Raw genomic sequence first — 17,803 nt, 5'->3', positions numbered from 1 at the left:
GATAGTTCTGCGAAGTTTTGCACATTTAGCAGCATTCAGCCATCCTGCCTCGGTCCAGTCAGGTGTTGGTCACTGCTGAGCATTAGATTTGTTTCTCAGTGCTTGTCAGTTGTTCTTCAATTTTGGGTGGGGGGAAGAGATGTTAACAAATGCTGCTGATCTGGCATTCAAACAAAAGCAGAAGGAGGAGCAAAAGAAACTTGAGGAGATGAAAGCAAAAGCTGCTGGAAAAGGGCCTCTGGGTAAGTGAGGTGCCATCCTGACAGGAGAGATGGAGGACTTGCTGACTTCAAAAATGTAATGTTTTTTCTTGACAAACATGAAAAGGCAGGTACCTCTGGGTTATTTGACATAGACCAGCAAGTTGATGGCAGGTACAGATTATATGTAACAAATAGAGGCTATTTATTTTTCTTTCTTTTCTTTGGCTGTGCAATTTTACCCCCAAATTCCTGATGCAGGTTCTGGTTTAGCAGGTAAAACACTGTGTTTGGCATGCTGACCTGTTCTGGTGGGATGTGCAGAGACGCTCCTACTCTCGTTTTAGCATACCAGCCTTTTCTTTCCAGGTGTATTATATGTAGGCTTTGCCACAGTGTCCCAGGTTTAACAAATCCAGTGCTTGTCCTCTGAGAGGATGAATTTCTTCTATAGCAGGAGATTCATGGCAGAAAAAAAAAAAAAGATGGCTGGAAATCAGTCTGGCTTCAACCTTTTTGCCTTTAGACTGTAAAGGATGTGGTGTCACAGAGGAGAGTTCACAGGGTGCATCTTGGTGGCCCACTGAACCTGGTCTCTGTCTCAGTGACAGCAGGAGACTGTTAATGTGAGTCTGCACTCACAGACTATTCAACTCCACACTTGGCTTCCTATTCTTCAGCAAACTTTCAGTCTTGAAAGGTCCCAGAAAGACCTTTCCAATAGTCCCATAGTTTCACTAACAGCCTTTGCTATGGAATCTTGTTGGATGCTGTGTGAAAATGTAATTATGATGATATCGATTCACTTTATCCATACACCTAATTATAACCTCAGAGTTCCAGCAGGTCACTGAGGAAGGATTTACTCTTTACAGAAGTCCTTTTTAACTTTCACAACACTGTTTATCCCTTTGCTTTGTTCCAGACTCTCTTATCTTCTAACAGATCAAGGTCAGACTGCATCTGTAGTTACCCAGTTCTTTACAGAACCTATTCAGTATCTGGGAGCTTTGCTGGCAGTCAGTGAGTCCTCTGACATTGTGGCTGTACTGATGTTTCAAATCTTAGCCAGCAGTTCTGCATTTTCTCGTTAGAACTTGTTGGTGCTGTTGGAGGAAGTGCCATCCAATCCCACTGACTTGGGATGGTTCTTGTTTATTTATCTCAGATTGATCTCGCTCCTCTGATTTATCCCTGTACAAAAAATGTGTGGGTGTGGGACTCAGAATGTCTTTGGTGTTACAGAGTGATGCAAAAGAATTCCTTGAGCCTCTGTTCTGTCCTTACCATCCTAAACTCGTTCTGCGTAAGTCGCTTCAACTCATAGATCTTCATAGTTCTTTCCTGCCATTATTACTCTGCCTTTTTCTAGGCTGAATGTCAGTCTTGTGGTCCTTGTCTGATGCCTGCCAAAGCAGGTAATGATTGCTATGTTACTGTAGCAGGCTCAGTCTGTTCCCAAGAGCCTCAGCAAGGCAATGCTGCTGGAATCATGGTGCACTGCAGAGACTGTTGTTGACCCTCGGGCCTTGCAGCCTGTCTTGGTGCAGCCTTGCTGTTCCCTTCCCACTGGTTGTACCTAACACATGGGGTGAAAAACAGCATTTACAAAAAATGCCACACTTGTTGCTGTGTCAGTACGTGGTGTTCTTTCACCCTGCTGTAGTGTCTTCAATAATAGGACTGCAAGGAACATAATTCCAGAGAACTAGAATTCTCATCATTCCAGTACCTGCTTCTGTAGAGCTTTGATCCCAACTTTTGGCTTTGGTTGCTATAGGGATAATGATGCATTTATTTCCTTAGCCTTGAATTTGATTTGACCAGACTATGCTCCTGCTGTATAAGAAATAAATATTAACAATGGAGGAACAAAGTAACTCTTGAAATATTTAGTTCTGTTGTAGATTCATGGGGCATATTTGCTTGCAGGAGAAACTTAGTTTCTAATGCTAAGTAAGTCAGTCAGAGTAAAGTGTGTGAGATGAAAACCAGTGGGGATCTGGGCTGTACAGACGCCCAAGGGGGGAATCGACTTTATGAGGAACTGAATTTGTAGCTGAACTGTGTCACAGTCATCTAACCAGCTGTGTTGTTTCTTTTGGCAGCCAGTGGTGGAATAAAGAAGTCTGGCAAAAAGTAGTTTGATTAAACTGCAGGGTAAGAAGTGATCGAGTTACTCAATGGATTTGCAGACTTCAGAGAGTCATGAAAACTCACTGTCATTTTGGGAACATTGTACATTTTGTTTAGTCTGAATAAATACTTTTTGTTAAGATGTGATACTTTCTCTTTACATCTCGGTTTTGTTTAAAAATGGCTTTACTGTTTTATACTGGAAATGAAATGTGACCTTGTGCACCCTGAGTGCATCTGCTGGGGTTGGTAGTCATTTGCGAGAATAAATTTCAATTTCTGCCCTCTTTTGACAATGGTAGACAGGGTCTGAGTGTTAAAATCTGCAGAATTTTAATCTGGAGCTTTAGGTTTAGCTGCAGTTGTTTGAGATGTGTGCTCTTGTAAGAGCTGCAAGTTTTCTCTAAAGAAAACTTGTCAGCACCTTAGGGTCTGTCAGTCTCCAAAACAACAGTCCGTTCCGTGTTCTTACTTAACAACATTGCAGTGCCCTATAGTCCCAGTGCCTCCTGGACGTACACTTGCCTTTGTCCTACAAATAGTCACTACACCATGTTTTCCCGAATTTCTGCATATTGTCATCACAGCTCCTTTACACTCATGGAATGCCTTGAGTGGGGGGAGAAGGGAGGGGAACAGTCCTTATGAGACTGTAACTTTACTTTTAAAATGCAGAGCTGTGGCAGTACACTGGGTGTGGAAACCTCAAGGAAGAGTATGATGATCCCAAGGAAGGAGTTAACGGGAGGGGTAGAATTAATGCAGAGCCTTTCTTACTGAATAGTAAGAGTGGGACGGAGACTGCTCCTGCTGTCAGGAGGGGTGGGTGATGGCTGCAGGGAAGGAATGGCTTCTGTGGACAGGGAGGCACTCGGGCTGCACCGGGGGGAGCTACATGGGAAATCTGGGCTCGTACGCATTCTGGGCTCATAAGGAAGAGAGCGCAGGTCTTGGTCGTCAGCGCACGAGGTGCAACTAAGAGGGTTTCCTTGTTAAAAAAGACATTTTTAGAGGGCTGGGGGCGGGACCGGGCGGGGCCGCGCCCGGGGGTCCCTCAGCGCGCCCGGGCTCTGCCGCCCCCGCGCGGCGGCCGCGGGAACTGCGGGGGCGCGGGGCCTCCATCGCAGGGGTGCGGCTGCGCACGCGCAGCGCTTCCCGCCGCCCGCTTCCCGCCGCCGGAGCTTCTGGGGCGGCCCTCGGAGTGCCCTCAGTGCCCCCACAGTGTCCCTACAGTGCCCTCAGTGTCCCCACAGTGCCCTCAGTGCCCCCACAGTGCCCTCAGAGTGCCCTCAGTGCCCCCACAGTGTCCCTACAGTGCCCCCGCTGCCCGGCGGTGCCACCCGTTGTAGCAGCCTCAGCTCTAGTGCCAGCAGTTCACGGTCGGATCAGGTCCCTGCTGCCCTCCAAAGGGGTGAAAACCAGCCTTTGGCGGCACCAAGAGAGTTGTTGACTCTAAAGGTACTGCTCTGGAGAACAGATTGAGTCCTGCCAACTCAGAGAGCTGGTGAAGGCCGGAATTCACGCTTGAATGATTTGTGTGTTTTGGATAAAGGTAACTTCTGTGTCAGAAAAAAGTTCCCACAAAGATGTAGGACAAAGGTGCCTTAGATAAGGATCAGGGACTGCCCTGGCTCTGTGCAATGGCTGAAGGCAATGAGAGCCACCACTGGTGCATTTTGGGGCAGAGCTCAGTTCCAACACATGAAACACAACCACAGGCACTGTGCTCACAGTTCTGCGTGCTCAGAGTGAAAGCAGAAGCTGTACTTCACTTACATCAGTCATACACTGAAGAGGGCACATCCTTATAGACACTGCCCACGTGCACACCCATTTTCCGCTGGTATCAAAGTAGGTAACGTGGGAGGAATGGTTTAAAGGAGAAGGAAGAGAGACAGGGAGACAACATCCTCTAGATCTGGCCAGATTATGAGAGAAATAAAACCCTGGCAGTGTATCAATAAGAAATTGTTTGCCCCAGGAGGTACTGAATGAAATGAATGAGATTGCCAATCCCAGCCAAGCTAACTTGAGGTGGTCTGAGTAGAGGACAGTGAACAGAGATGTGTGCTCCACAGCATGAGACAATATGCAAAAGCCTTTCAGCCAAAAATCAAGACAAGAGGGAAGAAGACCAAATGGCAAAGTGACAGATCTCTGCTGTGGGAGAGCTGTTCTCAATAGGCTTTACTTTAATGCAGGCACTCAACTGCCCTCCTGGCCAAGAGTCCTCCTGTGTTTTATATTAGGCTGTGGAAATGAAGCTGAACAAAGGAACAGTTTGATTGTATCTTTTTGCATAATATTATGTAATAAATGGCATTTCATTCCTTACTGCAGCTCCAGCTCAATGTTAAACTAATGCAAAGACAATATAACTCCTAAATCACATATATACATAAAATGACAATGGTCTGAAGGGCACAGAAAAAACAAAGTCCAAAAGGCAGTAGGAAATGGGTGTCAATTAAAATAGCAGCAGAATAGATGCAAATATTCTTTGCAGGGAAATCCTTTGAAGGATACAATTGCCATAATCATTTCAAGTCAAGCTCTGTTTTATAGGACTTTTCCCACTCTTTAGAGTTAGTTCAGCTCTAAGGAAATCATACCCTGCTCTGAATGGCTTCCAGATACTGATTCATGTGAGGTCTCAAAAAGGAAGCTTCTCTAGTGTAAGTAAGCCAGCCTGGAGAACTGGATGTGAACTTCTGCTCTGCCACAGATTTGCTTCGTGACCTTCTGTAAGACATTTTGCATTCTAGTTTTCTTCGAAATAGGGAAAGTGATATTCTCTTACTTAAGAATAAGATTCTGAGACTTAATTAAATAATTGTAATGTACTGTTCCTGCTCTGCAAATTCCAGTGCAAAAGCCCACGATGTAGGAGCTGAGGCTAAATCAGAGTTTGAGGACAGAGAATGTGCTCTGCATGTTCCTAAGCTTGCTCAGTCACCTTGAACATGTCATTGTTCACCAGACTTTGCAGAGCAGCCTGAGATCCAGCTGAATTACACAACAAGAGCACATCAGCTCTGTCTCTTTGGCCAGTTCACTGTTGCATTCAGTTGTTCACTATTTTGACATTATCACTGCCATTTAACAGTCTACAAAATTGCCCAATCTAGCCTGCTTTTCTAGGTCTTATCCTTGTATGAGATTTTAAAAGACAAGTGGAGGCATCTAAATTACCTTCAGAAATAAAAATCTTCTACATGACAAGTAAGTATTATTCTCATTTACTAAGATCCTGAAATAAAGTTTGTTTGGTAGAGGTTGATCTGCTTTTATATGTAATGACTCAAATATCACAGGTTTTGGGAAAAAAGTATTACATAAAATAAAGCCATAAATATAATGGCTGATACAAGAAAACTGCACTTGGAGAATTATGAGAGCATTTTCTAAAGCAGTAAAGACAGTAATTTCAGGTGTCAAGGCTTCTGCTTCAGTGAAGTGTTTATTTTTAGCCTAACCATCATTATTTATCGATTCCTGCAATGCCTCTCTCCACTCTAATATGCTGCACAGAATTATGAGCTACATACAGACCTCAGGAAGGCAGAAGCCATTACAACCATGTGAACCCCCACTGTTCACTAGATAATATTCTGCACTTCCTAAAGGCAGGAGATTAGGTAGGTAACAAATTTCCTAAAATCCTTCTATATTTGGCAGCCTGCCATTTCCATACTGCTTCTACAGATATCACTGAACTTGTAGGACCCCCAAACCAGAAGCCAGCTGGGGAGCAACAGAGCAAAGAAAGAGTTTGATCTTTTGAAAGAAAGTCATTCATATACCCTTAAATTCAGGTGTAAATGGCAGAGAGTTAAAATTAAACCTGTACTAAACTAAATAAGTACTCCCATAAGCCCCACATAATTTTAGTAAAGAGAGAAGAATAAAAAAGTACCAACAGGGAAAAAGGGCAACTGTGATGTAAAACAGCTTAGGTGTTCATGAGATTTATTGTGATCTACTTACAGAAACTTGTTTTTCCCACATGTGGGAAAATAATATTCTTGCTGAGCAGATAATTCTATTTCAGTTCTTTAGATCATGGTTTTTGCCTATCTTTTTGCTCAGCTCAAGTCACTTGTCTGTAATAAGACAGCATATCATCTAAACTTTGGTAAAGTGGTTCCTGCTTTGGGGCGTCACTGCTGTCGGTCTGCACTGGAGGTGCCACATCCTGGGTGCTGCAGCCACTGGCCTGCGTTCCTGGTGGCACATCTTGGGCACTGCTGCCACAGGTGTGTGTTCCTGGTGGCACATCCTGGGTGCTGCAATCACAGACCTGTGTTCCTGGCGGCACATCTTGGGTGCTGCTGCCACAGGTGTGTACTCCTGGTGGTACATCTTGGGTGATACAGCCGCAGGTCTGCATTCCCAGTGGCACATCCTGGGTGCTGCAGCCACAGGTGTGTATTCCTGGCGGCACATCCTGGGCGCTGCAGCCACAGGTGTGTATTCCTGGCGGCACATCCTGGGCGCTGCAGCCACAGGGCTGCATTCCCGGTGGCACATCCTGGGTGCCGTAGCCATAAGCCTGCATTGAAAAGGGCACCTCGTGAGCTCCGTAGCCGTAGCCGTGCATTGGTGGCACCATCCCTGGCGTGCCATAGCCATAAGCCTGCACTGGAAAAGGCACCTCGGGAGCGCCGTATCCGTATGCTGGCATGGAGGGCGGCACAGCCCGGGCTCCGTAGCCATAAGCCCGCATTGGTGGCGGCACAGCTTGGGCACCGTAGCCATAACCCTGTGCTGGGGGCAGCCTGTCCTCATCGTCACTGCTGTCATCCTCCCCTGACGACGATGCCTCCTGAGTGTCATGGCCAGAGGCCTCTGCTGGTGCTGCCTTATCCTGAACGTTGCTGTTGGAACCAGCGCTGCTGCCACTGCCCTGCACCGATGGCATCTGTTGGTTCTGTGCCCTCTCTGTTTCCAGTTTTTCAGAGGAGGTTTCAGGACTGTTCAAATTTCGACTTCGGTAGTTATCATCTTTCTTTTGTCCCAAATAGTAATCAGAAGGTGGTGCAAATTCTGGATCTCGCTCATCTCTAAGTTCTTCCTGTTTCTTTTCCCACAGCCCAAACATCAGTTCTGTTAGAAACAGGAAAATGGTAGATTTAGCACAGATTTCAGGGGCTGAAGGTCAGTCAGAAAGGGGAGAAACAAATTAGCAAACAGAGTATATACAACTGTGTAAAGCCATCTGAAGTTACTTTTCCACCTAGTACTACATGGAAATACGAGAATCTAGTGCAGATTCCTTTACTGAACCACACATATTTCACTTTGCATTTTAGATTAAGCTGCCCTCTGCTTTCTGAGTGTAATATTTACTGCATAGTACAGTGCTGCTTGAGTGTCAGATACTAGGATTCCTCAGAGGTAGGAAAAAACCAGTGTCCGGCAGGAATAGGATTTAACAGATAGGATCTGAAAGTTTGGAGCTTTAATGGAACCACAAAGTTTCCCCTCACAATGTGTCATCACTTTTTATCCTCATCCTGTACCTGTTTGTGTAAAACATCCTGCCATCGTGTAACACAAACCACAGAAGTACATCAAGAAGAAAGCACACTGAAAGACAGTAAATCTTATGAACTATGAAATTCGTCATTCTGTCAACCTGTCTGGATCATCCAGAAATGGAATAACTCATATAGAAGTAAAAATTATGAGGATGTTATAGCAGCTACTGGCACTTGTCGGTCACTGCCCTGGACACTGGATAGTCATTGATACCAAGGCAGAAAGGACTTCATTGTTTCTCAGTCTTACCATACTTTGTCACAAAACAGAAATGAAAGTAGCAGCATGCATGTTGTTTCCCAATGATGTTCCTGAATCTACATTTTCTTACCTTTGCCTTTATCCCACTCTCGGACATAAGGCACGCCAGGCTTTGTATCTCTTCTCTCCTGGATGACAACCTCCACCTTCCTGCTTGCTGCAGTAATTCTCGGAGGTTCTGGCTCCTCAGTAACAGCTTTCAGCTCTGTGTTACAGGAAGAGACAGCAGGGTTTGTCAGTCACAGGATAAAATCTATATGAACCTCACAGGTAAAAATAAGAATGTTAGCATGGTATCCACATTTCATTTACTGGATAAAACGATTTACATTCTTATTCTTCTGAACAACTGTAACAGTGAGCAGTGGCATGTTACTGTTCTTCCTTTCCAGAACACACAGTTAATCACTGGCATAGAATTTGACACAGTGAAATATTAGCTACGTTTTACAGTGGGAGACAGACAGTAAATTTGACTACCAGTGTCATAAGGGAGACAGTGCAGAGATAGGATTAGAATTCAAATTCATCATCCTTAATCCTACAGTCAGCTGTATCCCCAATTTACAGACTGCATTGAAATTGTTATAGTGTATATTGTGTGATATAAAAAATAACTTGTTACTCCTTTTTATTCCACCTCCTCTTAATAAAAAAAGCTAGTAAAATGTCAGCAACTCTAACCTCAACCTGCATAATTAACCCATATAATTCCTGCTGTCAGGTGGGAATCAAAAAAAGCTACAATCTACTTACTGTATTTCTACCTACATTATTAATCTATTTCTAGCATGATTTTATATCTATGCACACATGAACTCTCGCTATCCTAACAGTTACACTAATTGTATATATAGAACACACAATATCAATATATATTAAATGTCCAAACATAAATCTAAATTAGAGTCTGCCTATCCATAGATCAAGTACAAGTTGAAATAACAAAAACTTAAAAAGGCAGCAGTTCATACCTCCATTCTCCAGTTTTTCTGCCTCTTCTTCTAATCCTGCTTCCCTTAACTTTTTAACCTTCCGTGCTCGAAGTTTGGACAGCCTTGCATCTAGAGCTGCCTTTCTCTTCTCTTTTAGCTGTTCACGTTTAGTTCTCTGATCAAGTGTCTTAACAGCAAAGAAAAATGTGAATTAATCTCTCTTCACAAAGCAACTAAAAGCAATCCTTATCAAGTACCAGGTTTAACAGGAAAAAAGCAGCCTAGTATCTTTGAAGTCAGGCATCACCTGGTGTAACACTCACAGAACAAATCTAAGACAGTGACCACTGAAAGAAGGCTGCCCTCATGTCCCAGTTTGCTCTTTACACTCATACCTGCTCCCTCAGCATGTCCAGCGTTGCCCGTTGTTTATGCCTGAGTTCTTGGTCCCGAGAAAAGGCGAAGTAACCAACACCAAGCTGTCTGGCCTCTGAAAAGGAGAAACCCAATAAATTTAAGTGTACTCAGTTTGTAATAGACAGTAACTACAGGCACCAGGCACCCTGCTTTCAGGCATGGAATTACTCCCAACAACATACATTGCACAGATGGCTAAAAAGGGCTTGTTTTAGATGATACATAAAGTGAAGCTTCCTGAAGGAGAACAGAGGAGGAGTCTCTGAGAAATACACTTGAGAAAAATACAATTTGAAGAAAAACAGATCTAGATTTAAGTACTGGTAAATTATAACAGTTATAACACATACCTATTCTTTTTCATACAGACACAGGAAGTAACTTTCCCTTGCTTCCTCTACAACTAATCTCTTTGGTGATACAAAGGTAAGTGATACAAAGTATGGCACTGTACCATTTTCTCGAATGTCCTCATAATGTATGGGTCCCATGGGTTTTCTGAGGGCTTCTTCTTCTTCCTTTTCCCACTGCTGCCTCTGAAGTTCTCTTCTCATATCTTCAGATAACAGAGTATTCCCATCAGGTTCTTGTCTAATTAACAACAACAACAAAAAGTTAGGGATTACAGAGCAGAACTTAACAGTTTTACAGTATCAAACAGTGAAAGTATGATTGGGTCTGATCCAGTATTGCAGCTTTCACAAAACACAGATCATTGTAGGCACCACTTAGTAATACAACATTGATGATTCTGGTACATGAGGACAGAAATACCTCTAGAACAAGGTACTGGCAGAACATGTTAATAAAGACTAACAAAATTATATCCTTTTTCAGAAGCTTTATGAAATTATTATCAAATCACAAAACAGAAGATGAAATAATCATGGTTACTGGTATCTGCGGGGATTCTAACAATCACACAGAGAAACATTTCAGATGTAACATAAGAAAATGAAAGGTATTTGAAATAATAAAAAGCCATTTACCCTAGAGGTCCATGCCAAATATTAATACCCAATATGGAAATAATTTTAACAGAAGACCTGTCAGCTGTTTAATGGAAGAGCAAAACCAAACAAATGGAGGTCAAAAAAATTAATTTTAAATATGATGAATTTGGTAAAAGACTATTGTCAGTTTCCAGGTTAAACAGAACCAGGAATCACTTCCCTGGCATTTTATGGAAGGTATAATAAAATACAGTTTCTATACAGGGGCCCCATTTTAAAAGATACAAGAAATATCTGAGATTGCTAAGTCAATTTATTAAAACCTTTCTCTGCAAACTATGCAAATCTAGAGAAAGCAGTACCATCAACAACTATGGATTGAGAACAGGGTGACAAAGCACAGCCTTGCTTCCTTCTCATTAAAACAATGTGTGTTAAATACTGAGAAGAATATGCAGCTCCATTAGAGAAACCACACCTTTTCCCTTGAAGTTCCTGATCCATTTTAAGTAGACTTGGCAAATCCTTCTTCATACAGCGTCTAGATCGGCCCAAGAAATCAACATAATCAACCCTGTCATGAAAGAAAAACAGAGATTTGATGCAAAACTCCTATTTGCAGATTTACAGAAATCTTAAGCAGAAGGTAGAAGTAACAACACTTTCCAAAGGGTATTCATCACCTCATAGTCTCTCTCTGTGTGTGACAGCTGCCTCTACTTTTCACTTTACATGCTCCAAGGTTAAGAGGACACATTGTGAACAGGGCATACAACAGTTGTATCAGGCATTTACTCATCTTCCTTTGAGCTCCCTGTTCGCCTTGGCAATAAAATGGTGTAAAAGATGTTCAAAAGTAACAATGTCACATAACTTTAACAACAAGATGAAACTCAGTCTAGTACTTGCTTCCCATAGTGAAAATAATGACATAGCATCGATTTCTTGTGGATATGAAATTGTTACAGTACATTTCAAATATCAGTCTAAGGCTCATTCAGAATAGGCTGATAGTGTGCGTTCAACTGGCATAACAAAGGCTGACTAAAATGCAAGTAAAATGTTCCTTTGAAGCTATTGTGCTTCTTATTCAGCTCTTTATAGTATTGAACACTTCATTTACAGTCGTCAAAAAAGCTGATAAGAGCTGTACTTATTATCCTGCATTGAGCTGCCTCAATTATCCCATTCTAAATAACTGATACTACATCTGATAATTTGGGTTCCAAAACCCAAACTTTTAAAGATCTGTACTTTTAGTAAGTTAAGCCTGTTACACAGTTTCTAAGGATATCTACAGTTTACTATATACTCAGTGGCCTTCAGTTTTTATTGCAATGAAACATAAGTAGAAAAGAAATCTGCATTTTCTATAGTAAAGATTTAACTATGGCTGCAGAATAATTAGCATTAATTATGCTAACACCCAAATATCCTCATTAGGATATGGCCTCACTGAGATGGCCAATGTGTCACTGACGAGAGATGTAGGCAATGATAGCAAAGCACCGTGTGAACAGTGAAATGTATCAGTTTAATTTTCTGATACTTTATGGTGCTGGCAGCACAAAGCAGTTTGAGCCCACCACTCATTGGTAGTTTCATCTTGAATTTGAGTATGATGCTGGTGAGGGGTCTCTCTGCCTTTCCACCTCAGCTGTCTGCTGGAATTCTGCTGGATTCATTCTCCCAGTTTATTCTGAGACATTACATTGCAAATCTTATCTTGGCCGAATAAATTGAAGAATGGTGGTGCTGTTTTGTATTGGTTACTGCTGGTTTAAACTGATTACCAGAAGTGAAATCTCATGTTCCTTAAGCATTTCAAACAAATGGACAAGGAAAATGTTTAGTCAGACTGGTTTCTTAATTATTCCTATGTCTTGGATGAAAAATTAGTGGTTACTTGGAATGACACAGAAAACTGTCAGAGACTATTTGCTGTGCTGCAGTTAAAAAGTGGAAGAAATGCTGGAAAATCATGTTCCTATTCCAATCAGGGTTTCTCTCCTTTAAGAGGAGGTCTTACAATGAAATAACTGCTCATTTTGTAAGTCAAGCACAATTAAAGAAGGGAAGATGAATACAATAAAACCCCCAACTTTTTCTAAAATACATTTCAATTCAGCACATCAAAGTGTAAAATTGTACCCACGCTGTGATCAGAACTCCCATAAACTATGCAAGAAAATAAGAGTGGATATTATGATGTCTCCCTTATAGTACATATCCCTGAATGCTATTTCTCAAAATCCTGGACATAGATTCTATTGCAGGGTTACCTGTGTGGAAAGGAAAGTAACAAGAAGGACTGTCTTTAAAGGAGAAATTAAAGAATGTTACCACCTCTTCTCAATGTGCAGTATTAAACAAAAAAAAATTTAAAAAAAAGGACGCCGCTTCACAAACTCTGGAGAATAATATTATTTTCACATGCAATTGTCAAGAGGTAGCCAAGGACAGAGAAGCCCAGTCAGTAGCACCAACCATTCTTCCTCCGGGTCCTCGGGCGGTGGAATGTCTGCTTCAAGTTGAGTTTCCTCATCATCTGACTCTCTTTCTGAAGTCTTTCCAGCAGCTTTGCTCTGACCCAGCTCCTGCACTTCGTGCCTTTTGTCTATGATCTTCTGAGTGAAATCCACCAGGTACAAATCCTCGGCTTCTTCATCTAAGGCAGAAAATCGATTCTCAGAGAACAGCCACGAAAAGAACAGAGCTGAGCACAAAATCAATACCAAATAGCTACAATCAGCTTTTCAGCTGCCAGCAATGCCCTTGGCCACACTACTGGGGAATATTTAAACCTCATTCAGTGTCAAACAAACCCGGAGCTATCAATTGGCTCCACGGTGATAACATCTATTTCTCAATCGAAGTTTTAGGGTATTGTGCACAGAACAGAAAAGGCTGCATTCTCTGCAGCAAAACATTCTCTGCTCATTAACTATTTCAGAAGCAAAGGGTTTGTCATGTAACAGCTCAAATACTTTTTTGATGCTTAACATTTGGTATTTGGCAGCAGCTGAGCAGTCATAAGGGCACTTTTTAGAAAAGTAGAGAAAAGTGGTGGGGTCATGTGGACAAATATGGACATTAGTAAAGAAAACAGAGATTAATTGCAAGGAGATTTGTATTCTGTTTTCATAACTATTTCTTGCAAGGGACTGAATGTGTGAGAGAAGAAAGGGACAGATTAGCATTCGCTAACTCTCTTAGCTGCTTGACTGGCATTCATATATGGACCAGTCAGACTCCCCTCCTGCTCTTCTTCTCTTCATAAACGTCCAAGAATTAGAATGCAGGACGGAACATCAGCAATGCAATCCAAAGACTGCACAATGGAGAATAAATTAATTTTGTTTTTCTAAGATACTGTACTGAAAAAACCAGAATATAGTCCACCCACCTAATGAATGAGTCAAACAAGCCCCTAGTGCTTTACTATGTCAGGCAGTCCTTCAAAAAGTAATTATTTTATTTTCTCTAGCAAATTTATTTTTTCTCGCTTTCAAAGCAGAATAACACATGTGAATCACTTCGTATAAACAACTTGAAAAAATTTCCCATGAAGACCAGCTGTGAATTCATAGTGTAGTTGCTGTCAAACACCACACAGTCAGAAATACCAACTTTTAGGGTGAACTTCTCAAAAAAACCTGTGTATATACACACACACACACACACATATATACATGCAAAATACTAATTTTAGACTGGTTTTCCTTCACCTGGAAAGTCGCCTTTTGTCATTTTCTCATACAGCTTTGCTTTCTCTTCTAGCTTCTTCCTGAAAAAGAAAACAAAAAATTAACATTGCAATCCCACCAATTCCAAACATAGATCAAAGTGATCAATTTAGCCTTAGATAAATGGAACTGGAAAGTACTGGGAGGGCTTGAGATGTTTATTAGAAGCTGACTTATCCCTGGGTTTTGTTTTGAACCTTCACTGGCATTTCTGAAGATACACAGTTATCCAGTTCCAGAGTTTATACTGAAAATACTTTTACTGAAGTTACAGAATTAATCTTAAGTGTTATCTGTCAAGTAGGCAAGAACATGATGTAACAAGTATTCCACCTCTATCTAACTACCATGGTCTGTCAGATAAATACTGGAACCTAAATTATTATTTGCAGGTATGAGATAGTGGAAGACAGTTTTACAGAAAAAAAAAAGAAAAAAGAGATAATGTGGAGTTAATCTTCACTGTAGCTAGTTTCTGGAATTGTAGAAGACAATTTTGAAGAGCAAGGAACTACTTAAAGAAGAACAGCAAATAGCTTACAAATGGCATTTTCAACATATATCTTTTTGTACAACCAACCCATTTAGAAAATGAGGCAATCCTTGCAAGAAAGTGAGCCATTTTCTGTTAATTCCAAGAAACACTTTGCTAGAGAATTCTAAAGTGTTGCTGTCCTGGCTTGTGATTCTAAAGATGACTTAAAAAAAAAAAGTATTAACCTGACATTTAGACAACTGTGATAATGTGAGGGCATGTATCCCTGCAAGAACATGACACTGCTGGGATGCAGTTTGTACATTACTGGTAAAGAGCATGGAATTGATGCTGGTCTTACTGGTTGGTCTAATGAGAACTGCTGGCCCAAAACGTGTGTAACTTGCTTTTTGTGCTTTTCTAAACACTGAAAATCACATTCTACAAAGCATTCCTTTCTTACAGAGCCTAAGAGCTACCTTGATTGATCCAATATGTCCTGCTCTTCTGTCTTCTGCTCAACATCTTTTGAGGCTCGATTTGCAACTCCTGTGTTTTGTTTGGTCCAGATGCTTGGTTTCTGTAGAGAACCATTTTGTAACAAAAAATAAATGAAAATACTGAAATGGTAATGATTACAAAAACATTTCAACTCCATAATGCAAACACTGCAAATCAATCATAAAAGACTTTGTAAATAACATCTTAAACATGTTTACTTGAGACTATACCTGTGCTGTGGAATACAGCAGGTATGTCCTAAATTAACACAGACTCCAGTATGGTGTCAGAGGGAAGGACAGGCTGAGAAGCTAAAAAAACCCAAAGGCACTCAAAAACCAGACAAAATCTATTCTGGCAAAGATGTTAAGGTTAAAAAAAAAACCCCTAACAATCTCGCTAATTAAGAACATAGTAACAAAGCTACAGATTGTTTCTATTCTCCATTACCTCCATCAGTTGGCCTGTTTGCAATGTAACACTGTAAAAGCTGTGTGTGTTTGAAATATGGCAGCAACAGCACATTCTGCTTCTAGAAAGCTACACAATGAGTAAAACACAGAGTGCAGTAAAGAGCAAAACACGAGAGATAATTGTGTGTTCGTTATTACACATCACAAACACACAGCAGAGCTTTTAGCAAGGACAGTGACTCTGGCAGCCTCTCATCCTCCATCCTTCGGAACCATACAAGATCTTAGATGAAAGAAACACCTTTTCCTATAGTTACAAAAGCTGTGGATCCTTAGGGAATGAAGATTAACAGGTGATTTAGATGGGCATAAGCACAATATTAAGTTTTCTGCTGTGTACAAGAATGCCACCAGAAAATGAAATTTAAAGAACAATCTCATCACGTACATTTTATATTTGACCAGTAACACAGCTCTAAGCATTTATTTATTTATATTTGAATATTAACTTCCTTACTTTAAGGAGAAAGAATGACAAAAACAACAATGGAAAAATATTTCTACCTTATTAGAAGTTCTGGGCTTTGCAAAGACACCAGCATCTTTCAATAGCTTTTCTTTCTTGAATTCCTCTTGCTTTCGGAAGAGTTCGGCTTTTAGATCTACCAGCTACATCACCAGCAAAACAACAAATAAATAACCAGGACATATCACAAGCATATACATCAGTTACTGCAATAAATAACTGTATTTCTAGTAAAACAATCTGCCATTTACAGTTATATGAGCCTTTGATTGCATTTTTATGTGGAACTTCAAAGCACTGATCTCATCACAGAGACCACTCAAGTTTACAGCAAACGTACAGAATGTAAATTATGATTAGGGATTAAAACAACCCCCAAGGATATCCTCGGTTCTTTTCTACATGAGAATAAGGGAGACATAATTCCATACAGATCTTACCAGCCTCCTGAGGGCAAACAAATAGAGAAGGACTAATGAAATAACATTACTGAATACAAAAAGGGAACTTTTAACTGCTAGATAGTGAATAAAATCCTGTCTTGGGAAAGCATTGATAAAAGTTTTCTTTCATAAAATATATATTGTTTCCCACTGCTTTATATACTGTCTATATAGTTTTAGATTTTATTTTTTTTCTTTTTTCTTTTTGTTTGTTTGTTTGTTTGTTTTGTTTTGGTTTTTTTCTCTAAATATATAAGTGGCATTGCCATCTATGACCAAGGTCCATCTCAGCTTTTATTAGGAAACATCATCAGCAGGGATGTTATCTTGGAATTACAAAACTAGTCTGGAAGAGGATATTGTGTCACTTTCCCTGCAAGTCCTACAGAAGACAAATTTCACAGATGTACATGAAATGAGGAAAGCAGAAGACTTTGGCATTAATATTTGTCCCAAGAACTAAAGCACTTACTTTTCAGGTCCCTAGAATAATGACGTGTAGTGTTGTAAAATCACTCTTTTCCCCACTATTTATAAGTGCCCTAATTTTATATTTACATCAGGAGTGAGGGCAAATCCAGCCCGGGCACACTCGGGTTTGGAGGGCAGTGTGTGCTCCTGGTCAGGAAAGAAAGGGGGCCAAACCCCAACGCCGAACATCTCAGACCCGGGATGTGAAACCGGACGCCAGAACAGCCCTTTAATTCAGCGTTTGCTGCAAGGACCGTGCATCTCAGTGGGCTTAAGGCGAGGGCACAGAACACCAGCACCTGCACCAGCACCACCATTTCCCTTTCCCAGTGCCCTGTTTTCCCTGGAAGCGGTGGCACCCCAGGGTCGAGTCGCACGGCCTGCGCCGGCCGGGCCCATCCCGCGCACGGGCGCCCCGCAGCTGAGCACAGCCGGCCGCCCTCCCAGCCGCGCGTGGGGAGGCGAAGGGGCTCATTTCGCCGCTCCCCGGCCCGTCACTCACCGAGGACGCGGCCACGTCCAACGGCTTCTTCCTCCGGTCCATGGCGGACCCGCCGCCTTCCGTGCGGCCCTGCCGTAAAGCGCGGCGGCCGTGCGGCGCTGTCGCGACAGGCGGTGAGGGCGGGCGGGCGCCCCCCGCCGCCATGTTGGGGAGGTCAGGGCAGGGCATGAGAGGAGACATGGGAATTTTACTCATGGTATCCCGGAATGCCCAAATAAGGGACAGTACACTCTTAGAGAAGTCCCAGAGAATTAGATAAGGGATGTAGCTCGAACGAGCAGGA

At 41.8% G+C, this 17,803-nt stretch overlaps 1 protein-coding gene and 1 long non-coding RNA gene across 2 annotated transcripts; one reads left to right on the top strand and one right to left on the bottom strand.

The window, feature by feature from the left end:
• The first annotated feature begins 152 nt into the window (after positions 1 to 152).
• On the top strand, positions 153 to 2,483 carry LOC108500097. Its single transcript, XR_001875755.1, has 2 exons — positions 153 to 242; positions 2,309 to 2,483. It is a non-coding gene; the product is annotated as an uncharacterized LOC108500097 (long non-coding RNA).
• A 3,805-nt stretch (positions 2,484 to 6,288) lies between these two features.
• Positions 6,289 to 17,594, bottom strand: CCDC174 (coiled-coil domain containing 174). Its single transcript, XM_017820620.1, has 11 exons — positions 17,521 to 17,594; positions 16,143 to 16,247; positions 15,144 to 15,244; positions 14,172 to 14,230; positions 12,931 to 13,111; positions 10,922 to 11,017; positions 9,945 to 10,081; positions 9,469 to 9,563; positions 9,113 to 9,260; positions 8,209 to 8,343; positions 6,289 to 7,442 (listed from the first exon to the last, which is right to left on the bottom strand). Exons 1-11 carry the CDS (start codon positions 17,560 to 17,562, stop codon positions 6,427 to 6,429), a joined length of 2,115 nt encoding a protein of 704 aa, XP_017676109.1. The 5' UTR covers positions 17,563 to 17,594; the 3' UTR covers positions 6,289 to 6,426.
• Between the last annotated feature and the right edge of the window lie 209 nt (positions 17,595 to 17,803).

The sequence above is a fragment of the Lepidothrix coronata genome, unplaced genomic scaffold (assembly GCF_001604755.1).
Source record: "Lepidothrix coronata isolate B3197 unplaced genomic scaffold, Lepidothrix_coronata-1.0 Scaffold84, whole genome shotgun sequence".
Taxonomy (NCBI): domain Eukaryota; kingdom Metazoa; phylum Chordata; class Aves; order Passeriformes; family Pipridae; genus Lepidothrix; species Lepidothrix coronata.
Note: the sequence above shows the minus strand (reverse complement) of the source record. Positions and strands in the feature narration are given on the sequence as shown.